Here is an 11,539-nt window from a genome sequence, read left to right as displayed (position 1 = left end):
CTATGGTGGTCTGCTTGAAACATTTTGGTATTACAGACTCGGTCAGGGACAGGTTGAAAATGTCAGTGAAGACACTTGCCAGTTGGACAGTGCATGCTCGGAGCACACGTCCTGGTTATCCATCTGGCCCCACGGCCTTGTGAATGATGACCTGTTTAAAGGTCTTATTCACATCTGTTATGGAGAGTGTGATCACACAGTCATCCTGAATAGCTAACGCTCTCACACATGCTTTAGTGTTGCTTGCCTCGAAGCAAGTGTTAAAGTTATTTAGCTCGTCTGGTAGGCTCGTGTCACTGGGTAGCTTGCGGCTGTTCTTCTCTTTGTAGTCCGTCATAGTTTGCAAGCCCTGCAACATCTGACGAGCATCGGAGCCAGTGTAGTATGATTCAATCTTAGTCCTATATTGACGCTTTGCCTGTTTGATGGTTTGTCGGAGGGCAAAGCAGGATTTCTTATATGAGTCCAGGTTAGAGTCTCGCTCCTTGAAAGTGGCAGCTCTACCCTTTAGCTCAGTGCGGATGTTGCCTGTAATCCATGGCTTCTGGTTTGGGTATGTGCATACGGTCACTGTGGGGACTATGTCATCGATCCACTTATTGATGAAGCCAGTGGCTGATGTGGTGTACTACTCAATGCCATCGGAATAATACTGGAACATATTCCAGTCTGTGCGAGCAAAACAGTCCTGTAGTTTATCATCTGCGTCATCTGACCACTTCCCAGGAATCAGGAGGATAGAGTTATGGTCAGATTTGCCAAATAGTGAGTGATGGAGAGCATTGTATGTATCTCTGTGTGTGGAGTAAAGGTGGTCCATAGTTATTTTTTCTCTGGTTGCACATTTAACATACTCCACCTCAGGCGTGCAAAACCTTGAGACTTCCTTAATATTAGATTTTGTGCACTAGCTGTTATTTACAAATAGACACAGACCACCACCCCTTGTCTTACCGGAGGCAGCCGTTCTATCTTGCCGATGCACAGAAAACCCAGCCATCTGTATGTTCTCCATGTTGTCGTTCAGCCACGACTCGGTGAAACATAAGATATTACAGTTTTTAATGTCCCGTTGGTAGGATAGTCTTGATCAGAGTTCATCCATTTTGTTATCCAATGATTGCACGTTGGCTAATAAGACTGAAGGTAGAGGGGGATTACTCACTCACCGTCGAGTCCTTACAAGGCACCCCGTCCTACGTCCCAGATATCTCCTTCTCTTCTTCATGCGAATGACAGGGATTTGGGCCTTTGTCAGGTGTCTGAGGTAAATCCTTCGTATCTGACTCATTAAAGAAAAAATCTTTGTCCAGTACAAGGTGAGTAATCGCTGTCCAGATGCTCTTTTTGGTCATAAGAGAAGCTTTTTTCGATCATAAGAGACTGTGGCAGGACAAAATAAGTTATAAATAACGTGAAAAAACATTCACAAAAGCACAATTGGTTAGGAGCCTATATAATGACAGCCATCTTCTCCGGCTCCATCTAAAATTTTGTTCCATGTCATTCGTTTTTTTTCTGTAGACACAAATCAGATCAAGTCCAAATGCTGTGATGTCTTAGGGAGTTGTAGTCTCCAACAAGTCACTATTCTAAATAGTTTAGCCCAGAAAATGTAGTAATTAACTACAATGGCCATAATCCATTACACAACTACTTATCCGGTCAGTGTGGTGCAGACCATAAAGAATTATAGAGGCCTCTAGTGGGCAAAAGGCTAGTTTAGCATGGGCAGCACCATTAAGAGCTTCCACCATGCTCGTCATCTGGGTGGGGATTCCTATGGGTTGTAGTCTCAATGGCCCTGCACATGATTATACAGACACTATAATGGCACAGATATAAAGATGAGTCCTAATTCTATCTCTATGGTGCAGACACGGATACGGCGAGAAGAGACAGTAGAACATCGAGAGGGATAGAGATCGGCTGCTTCGTGAAGTATCTCTACCTGAAAATGCATATATACTTCTCCTTAATGCAACCGCTGTGTCAGATTTCAAAAAAGCTTTACGGAAAAAGCACACCATGCAATAATCTGAGTACAGCGCTAAGCCACAAAAACAAGCCATACAGATACCCGCCATGTTGTGGAGTCAGTAAAAGTCAGAAATAGCATTACAAATATTCACTTACCTTTGATGATCTTCATCAGAATGCACTCCCAGGAATCCCAGTTCCACAATAAATGTTTGTTTTGTTCGATAAAGTTCATCTTTATGTCCAAATACCTCCTTTTTGTTAGCGCGTTTAGTTCACCAATCGATATTCACAAGGCGCAGGCAAGTCCAGATGAAAGTCCAGACAAAAAGTAAAAAAAGTTATATTACAGTTCGTAGAACCATGTCAAACAATGTATAGAATCAATCTTTAGGATGTTTTTAATCATAAATGTTCAATAATGTTTCAACCGGACAATTCCTTTGTCTTTAGAAATGAAAAGAAACAGAGCTCGCTCTCACAACCACGCGCCTGACTTAGCTCATGGCATTCTGCCAGACCCCTTAGTCAAACTTAGTCAAACAGCTCTTATTCATAGTAGAAGCATGAAACAAGGTTTTAAAGACTGTTGACATCTAGTGGAAGCCTTAGGAAGTGCAATATGACCCCATAGACACTGTATATTCGAAAGGCAATGGCTTCAAAAACTACAAACCTCAGATTTCCCACTTCCTGGTTGGATTTTTCTCAGGTTTTCGCCTGCCATATGAGTTATGTTATACTCACAGACATCATTCAAACAGTTTTAGAAACTACAGAGTGTTTTCTATCCACATATACTAATAATATGCATATATTAGCATCTGGGCCTGAGTAGCAGGCAGTTTCCTCTGGGCATGCTTTTCATCCGAACGTGAAAATGCTGCCCCTTATCAGACAGCATAGGCAGCAGCTCTATAGAGATGAGATGATGACTTGGAATAAAATAATAAAGTCATCAAATAGGCCTAAAACAAATGTAAGATATATATATACACAGCAACTGAAATATTTTACTAAAGTAAAGTAAGGCGAATAAATGATGATTAATAAGTGATAAGCAGTAATGGGCAGTTACTACCATCATGAGACTTTTAATAATTGTTTTATTCAGTGTTGTTACAGCATTCAACCCACATAATGCATGGTGCATTTAATGTCTAAAAAAAACTATCGAAAACTGTTATTATTTTTTAATAATTGTATTTTGTATTTATTTTTGTTTAACCATTATTTATCTAGGCAAGTCAGTTAAGAAGAAATTCTTATTTACAATGACAGCCTATCTGCGGGGGCGGGGGCTGGGATTCAAATAGAAATAAATGAAGTAAAAATATAGGACAAAACACACATCACGACGTGATCAGAAAGAAACCGCCCGTTTTATGTCATCTTAAAAGATGGGGGATAATAGTTGGTAATTCTATATATTACAGTGAATTTTAAAGGCATATAACTCCATACGGAGACTTGATTACACACAGGTGGATTGTATTTATCATCATTAGTGATTTAGGTCAACATTGGATCATTCAGAGATCCTCACTGAACCTCTGGAGAGAGTTTGCTGCACTGAAATTCAAGGGGCTGAATAATTTTGCACGCCCAATTTTTCAGTTTTTGATTTGTTAAAAAAGTTTGAAATATCCAATAAATGTCGTTCCACTTCATGATTGTGTCCCACTTGTTGTTGATTCTTCACAAAAAAATACAGTTTTATATCTTTATGTTTGAAGCCTGAAATGTGGCAAAAGGTCGCAAAGTTCAAGGGGGCCAAATACTTTCTCAAGGCACTGTATCTTACATTTGTTTTAGGCCTATTTGATGACTTTATTATTTCATTCCAAGTCATAATCTCATCTCTATAGAGCTGCTGCCTATGCTGTCTGACAAAATCACTATTTTAGTAGTTCTTCAAAGTAAATAAGGCATACTTTTATGACTGCCAAATACCAACTATCAATAATTTATTTTCAGGTAGAGATACCTCACAAAGCAGCTGATCTCTATCCCTCTAGATTGGCTTTCTTCTGTCTCTTCTCTCCGGCTATGATTGCACCATAGAGATATATAGAGGACTCATCTTCATATCTGTGCCGTTATAGCATCTGTGACAGCATGGGCAGCGCCATTGAGGCTACAACCCATAAGAATCCGCACCCAGTTGACTACTTTAAAATGGCAGAAGCATGGAGGAAGCCCTTAATGGGGCTACGAATGCTTAAATGGCCTTTTGGCCACCAGAGGCCTCTATTATTTCTATTGTCTGCACCACACAGACCAGACAAGTAGGCACGCAACGGATTATGGTCATTGTAACTAAATTAATTACCAGGCTCTGGGCGCTAAACTATGTTGAATATTGGCCTGTTGGAAACTACAACTCTCTACTGCCTTGCACAGTTCCAGCTTGAGCTGATTTATCTCTAGAGAAACTGTGCATTGCGCTCACTAAAAAAAATGTATGAAACGGGATTCAAATCATTTCACTTAGTTGCTTAGCACTAGGCCTCTTATGCGATGCAATGGTCATCACACTGGATTAATGATCTACTAGTCGCACACATCTCAAAAAAAGTATACCAGACATTTTTACTGTGATTTTTTGGGACATAGGGGTCAATCAAAGCCTCAAATGTTGTGAGTGCGTGAGTTTGTGTGTCTACTGTATTTGTGTGTCATGACTGTAAAGACATTTTTTCTTTCACAATGTAACATTTGGTAAACAGCACCCTGGTAGGCTTCTGCAGCCTCACTCTACCCATAATATCAAAGTTATTTTTGATAAGGACGAAAATTAATGAAACGAATATTGAATGAATGTGTTTCAAACTGTTTGCTTGGAATGATTTGTAAAGTACCTACTGAATCTCTCTATCTGACTGCGCATGAGAGCGCATCCGAATCAGTCAGAAAAGACGTTATACCGTAAAGTGTTGTGTACTCGCACGTACAAATTCAGGAGGAGGCTGAAGCACGGATGGCTTGACTGCGTTTTGCAAACTACGGGTAGACGTCTAGATTGGATCAAATTATTCCACACTTTTTGTTTGTGTTTGTATGATTCCATTGCGCCACAGACAGAAGGACAGCTTTCCCTCCAGTGCGTAAGTGAACCACATTTTTTGGTGATCTATTGAGTGGAGGCAAGTTAATTTTTGACCTAACTTCTGAGTTCTTGGATTACTTGGTGGGGGGCCAAGGGACCTGGCAATGGGAGCGTGCCTTTGCTGTGCCTCGTACATTTTTACAGCCTGGTGCCAAGGGACAACAACAACATGGGAAGCGGTAGTAGTCGTGGAAAGAAGGTTGCACCTGGGAGTGTCAACGAGATAAACGCATTCAAAGGAGATGACAACACAGTCCATGTTTCGAAAGAGGAAAGTCACTTGTTCAAACCATTGAATATACACAAATTGACGAACTTCAATCAGTCACGAAACATAACGCAACAACTGGACTGCCACAGTGATGGACACGACTCGGAATTTTCAGCAGAGGATGATGACGTTGATATGGAACTGGACCGGGTTCTAGAGGAATATGACAATCGGGAATTGCGTTCCAAAAGGAAAACTTTTGAAAAGACGCTTTTAATCGGGTCAGACACGTATGGATTCTGTAATTCCAAACGGGTCCACAATGAAAGCGATTTCAATTCAACCCCTCACTTGCAGAGTTCTGAGTTGTCGGAAGGGACGGGGGCACATTGTCCTTATAACGGTTCTGTAGGAGTCATCAACAAGGACAAGCATGTCTTTCACCACATTTCCAAAGATACACACATTCAGTTCCCAAGCGCCACTCAGGAAAATGTAAGAATATTATTTTAGCTCATTCTGATCAGTGGTGATGGACGAGCATAATCAAATTGACAGCATTTGATTTATTATTTCCTGTTATATAAAATTTTAAAATACTTAACCAATGGCATTGGTAACTGATTACATTTTTGTATTGTAAGGTTTTCTGCAAACCATATACAGTGCTTTCAGAAAGTATTCACACCCCTTGACAAATGTTGTTGTGTTACTAAGTGGGATTAAAATGGATTCAATTATCATTTTTTGTGTGAATGATCTACAGAAAATTCACTGCAATGTCAAAGTGGAAGAAATGTTTTTATTTGATTTTTTATTAATAGAAAATATAATCTAATATATTTTGATTAGATAAGTATTCAACCCCCTGAGTCAATACATGTTACAATCATATTTGGCAGCGATTACAGCTGTGAGTCCTGGGAAAATCTCAAAGAACTTTGCACACCTAGATTGAACAACATTGACAAATCTTTCTTTAAAATATTTGTCAAGCTCTGTCAAGTTGGTTGTTGATCATTGCTAGACAGACATTTTTTCTAATTACTTCGCCACTATGGCCTATTTATTGCCTTACCTCCTTACTTCATTTGCACACACTGTATACAGATTTTCTATTGTGTTATTGAATGTATGTTTGTTTATTCCATGTGTTGTTGTTTTTGTTGCACTGCTTTGCTTTGTCTTGGCCAGGTCACAGTTGTAAATGAGAACTTGTTCTCAACTCATTTACAACTGAGAACTTGTTCTCAACTGGCCTACCTGGTTAAATAAAGGTGAAATAAACAAAAAAATATATAGATATATTATTTTCAAGTATTGCCATAGATTTCCAAGACGATTTAATTAAGTCAAAACTGTAACTAGGCCATTCAGGAACATTCAATGATGTCTTGGTAAACAACTCCAGTGTATATTTGGCCTTGTGTTTTAGGTTATAGTCCTGCTGAACAGTGAATTTGTCTCACAGTGTCTGTTGGAAAGCAGACTGAACCAGGTCTTCCTCTGACTTTGCCTGTGCTTAGCTCTATTCCGTTTCTTTTTATCCTAGAAACTCCGTAGTTCTTGCCGATGACAAGCATACTCATAACATGATGCAGGCACCACAATTCTTGAAAATATGAAGAGTGGTACTCAGTGATGTGTTGGATTGGATTTGCCCCAAATATAACACTTTGTATTCAGGACAAAAAGTACATTTCTTTGCCATTTTTTTGCAGTATGACTTTAGTGCCTTATTGCAAACAGGATGCAATGTTTGGATAATTTGTATTATGTACAGGCTTCCTTCTTTTCATTCTGTAATTTATGTTAGTATTGTGGATGAACTACAATGTTGTGTATCCATCCTCAGTTATCTCCTATCACAGCCATTAAACTCTGACATTGGCCTCATGGTGAAATCCCTGAGCGGTTTAGGAAAGGTGCCTGTATCTTTGCGGTGACTGGGTGTATGGATACACCATCATGCTGAAAGGGATATTCAAAGTCTGCTTCTTTTTACCCATCTACTAAAAAGGTGCCCTTTACGAACCATAGGAAAACCTCCTTGGTCTTTGTGGTTGAATCTGTGCTTGAAATTCACCAGTCGACTTAGGGACATTACATATAATTGTATGTGTGTGGTACAGAGGTAGTAATTTAAAAATCATGTTAAACACTATTATTGCACACAGAGTGAGTCAATACAACTTATTATGTGACTTGTTAAATCTGAAATCTGTAACTTTTTGGGCGACCCGACCAAATTCACATGGAAAGTGTGTTATGGATCTGTCATTCTCATTGAAAATAAGTTTATGAAATGGTAGATCTGTTCTGTGTTTGCTATTTCTATTCTTCCCAATCTTAAGTTTAGTTTTTGCAACTTTTACTTGCAGTTTTGTACATTAGCTGAAAATACAATATTTTTGATTACTGAAAATACATTTCACAGCAGTTTAGATGGCACAATGATTATCTACACTACACATTGCTTGTTTCGTCACATAGACTGAAATTAGGCAAACTATTAGAATTTTAGCAACCAGGATATGGCAGAAAAAGTTCTGCATATTGCACCTTTAAGCACATTTTTACTCCTGAACTCATCTAGCCTTGCCGTAACAAAAGGATTGAATACTTATAGACTCAAGACATTTCAGCTATACATTTTTTATTAATTTGTAAACATTTCTAAAACATAATTCCACTTCGACATTATGGGGTATTGTTTGTAGATCAGTGAAACAAAATCTAAATGTTATCCCTTTTAATTTGAGGCTGTAACACAACAAAATGTGGAAAAAGTCAAGGGGTGTGAATACTTTCTGAAGGGACTGTTATGGTGTTCTCTGACAACTCTATTGTCAAAACTCTCAACAGGACTTCTTGACAAAGGGAACTTGGGTGGAATCAGTGCCTCGCTCAGAATCAGACTCGTAAGTAACTGCTGATCGGGCAAGATCAAATTCACCTTGAGCATAACAAAATACCAAGCCTTTGGGCAGATCAGATTAGTTACATGTCAGCAAACCACTTGCAAACAACTGCTTTATTGTGGCTAATTTATGTAGATACTTTTCAACATGAGAATATGCTATAAAAAAGATGATGATTAAATATTGAATTACACTTTGAAATTATTGTGGAATAGGCCTAGGCTATATTGCCTCTATGGTGCACATTACACACTGACTGTATCCATTACGCTTCACAATTTGGTCCAAAGTTTCATCTATAAAACTATTGCTTTAATCTAGGCCCATTTCTGAAACTGTCTCTGCGAGTCAATTTCTTGTTATAACCATTTCTGACATATCTCTCTGTTCCTTCCCAGAGTCCCTGATGATAGCCATGGCCCCTCTCTTTCCACGCCCGTCATCCTGTATGATGGATCAGAAGTGGACCTGATGGAGACCATAGAGAGAGAGTTTAGTTGACCCCACAGGAGAGACTGGTGGCAACCTGCTCACATTTCCTGCATTCACTTTTGGAGAAGCACATTGCTCATTTTAAAGATGTACTATATTGCTCAAATTCTAATAGTTCGCTTAATTTCAGTTTATGTATCAAAACAAGCAAGTTTAGTGTAAGGAATCATTGTAACATCTAAATCGCTGTGAAATATATTTACGATAACCAAAAATATAGTATTTTCAGCTGTTTGAAGCTGGTGTACAAAACCGCAAGAAAAAGACGCAAAAACTGGGAAGCATAGAAGCATAGAAGCATAGAATTGGAGCTCATAGAACAGATCTACCACTCCTTAGACTTGCTTCCGATGACAATAACAGATCTATGACACAAATTTCTATGTGAATTTGGTCGGGTCCCCCCAAAATGCAGGACAACTTTTGAACCAAAGAGTTGTTGTTTTTTTGTTATGAATTGATGATAGGTGCTGTAGCAGTCAGTTGAAAAACAATACTGCATTTGCAGCACCATGCAGGGCACCCACCACCAACTAATTTACTAAACTATGAATTTTCTCCATGGTTATGTCTCTCAATGGCTAATAGACAGAACCATCAATTTCCATGTGGAATTCAACATCAAATCGGACCACAAAAATGCTGAAGGAACAATTCTTTCCACGGTCTTATAAATATTTGTCATTGAGCAATGTACTTGTGGTTTTGTATTCTTACTGTTGCATATCGTTAGAGTAAAAGAGCTGAAGGACGTTGCACTCATTTCCACAAGGCTTATGGGCATGCTATACTAGTAGAAGGAAAGTCATATTTGTTCTCTCCATGCCTACTTTTGAAAGGTATGTGCTAGGTTTGTGTATTTATGTTTCATTTCCTGACCACAGATCCTGTGGTCTTTCCACCCTTCCTCAGAAGGAATATACAGCAGCAGTGGTGATTTTAAAATTCAAATATTGACTGGCCAAACTCAATCAACAAAGCTCATATGCATCAAAACCAGTACACTACACTGGCAACACATTGAATGCACTTATAACCAATCCCAGAAATGAGTTTTGAGCCACATACACAAACTTTATAACTTTTGGGTTACGATCAGTGTATGGCTACTTCCCATATCTTTAGCTCTTTGCACAGAAGGCCGCTGTAGTCGAGTATACTGTTATGGAATAAACTAGCTAGTCATCGCTCTGCAATATAACAACACTTTGCATGTCTGCCTGCCTGTTACAAAATAACCCAGTTAACAATATGCAACATTTATAACGCTATTGCTTCGCTTCATCTATTGCACAGTTAGTTCGGATATGATATATTGTTGTGACAGGAAATAACAGATTTGCATGCAAATCTCTTGGATATTGGTGGCGCTCCGCCCCACCTGCCTCACGTGATGCATCGGCAGCAGGATTTTAGAGGAGCTCGATGTGGCCCCTTTTTTGGCAACTCACTTTCCACTGAAAGAGAGAAATCCAGTCACAGATCTTCAGTTCTACTACCCCACTGTGGTGAGATACAGGAATTGCATCTGCACACATCCATTTACACGCAATATATTGAATTGGAACAGTGATATATGTGTTGAATTTCGCTATGTCCCATCCACAATGTGATATTTCAATAGTGGCTTAATTTCAGATTGTGACATTCACTCCCTCAATGGTTGAGGTTTGCAATGTAATATTTCGTAGTAAATGATGGCCAACAGGATGTACTAAATACTGTTTATTACATCTGTCCTCTTGTATTTCATTCTGCTTATATGTTCTAATAATGAAAATGAACATTTTACAACACAGATTTACATAGTCCATAAATCCCAAGTAGGATGAACTTCCGAGTGGTGCAGCTGTCTAAGGCACTGCATCTCAGTGCTAGAAGCATCACTACAGTCCCTGGTTTGATTCCAGGCTGTATCACAACCAGCTGTGATTGGGAGTCCCATAGGGCGGTGCACAATTGGCCCAGCATCGTTAGGGTTTGGCCCAGCATCGTTAGGGTTTGGCCGGGGTAGGCCTAGTTAAACAAAACATTTAAATGATTTATTATACCTCACATGGAAAGGTTTGAATGAATAAATAAACTAGCTATGGCTATTATATTGTTTTGATGTCAATTTAATTGAATTTATTAATATACATGCATGATTTATTAAGAATGCACCATTATAGTCATTATAGTATTACGTTTGTAATTCTAGAGAGAGAGTCTTAGTTGACCCAGTTGAATGAATCTCAAAGAAACAAAAACTCCTAGATTTATAATTGTGTAATTTCCATGTCACGCTGTAATGTGTTAGTACATATAAACATAAAGGGTGCATTCCTCTGCCTAGGTGTTGCTGATGCCTGCCAGATCTTAGAATGCCTGGATAGGTATTTAACGTATTAGCTAACCACATCATATGTTATAACAATCTGTTAGTCGATGACACAGTCGTTGACGTGGCACTCAACCATTGGTTGATGCATGCAACATCTGAGCAGGGGAACAGCCTACTCTGGCACATGTTAAGGGACCCAGTTCTATTCTGGCTCAGGGTTCGTTATGGAATGCATAGCATGGCATTGAGTTGGAACAGCGTTTGCAAAACCAATGAAATTACTTGGTAGGAGGATAGGATACTGAGATACCTGTCTCATATAAGAGTATTTAGATAGGGAAGTGTTACTTTCTATTTGGACTGGTTACAACCCTTACCCTCATCATCAGATATATTATATGTCTAGAAATAAGGCACAGATAGTTAGTATACAGTGCATTTGGAAAGTACCCCTTGACTATTTCCACATTTTGTTACGTTAGCCTTTAAAAAAAATTTTTATC

The 11,539-nt window shown here is 38.9% G+C and overlaps 1 protein-coding gene across 1 annotated transcript; it reads left to right on the top strand.

Moving 5' to 3' along the window:
- Positions 1-4,968: 4,968 nt before the first annotated feature.
- LOC112261609 lies at positions 4,969-10,812 on the top strand. The gene is made up of 3 exons (XM_024437066.2): positions 4,969-5,795; positions 8,166-8,221; positions 8,620-10,812. The coding sequence occupies exons 1-3, from the start codon at positions 5,259-5,261 to the stop codon at positions 8,720-8,722; spliced, it is 696 nt and encodes a 231-aa protein (XP_024292834.1). The 5' UTR covers positions 4,969-5,258; the 3' UTR covers positions 8,723-10,812.
- The last annotated feature ends 727 nt before the right edge of the window (positions 10,813-11,539 follow it).

This window comes from Oncorhynchus tshawytscha, linkage group LG11 (genome assembly GCF_018296145.1).
Source record: "Oncorhynchus tshawytscha isolate Ot180627B linkage group LG11, Otsh_v2.0, whole genome shotgun sequence".
Lineage (NCBI taxonomy): Eukaryota > Metazoa > Chordata > Actinopteri > Salmoniformes > Salmonidae > Oncorhynchus > Oncorhynchus tshawytscha.
This window is presented reverse-complemented; position numbering and strand designations above follow the sequence as displayed.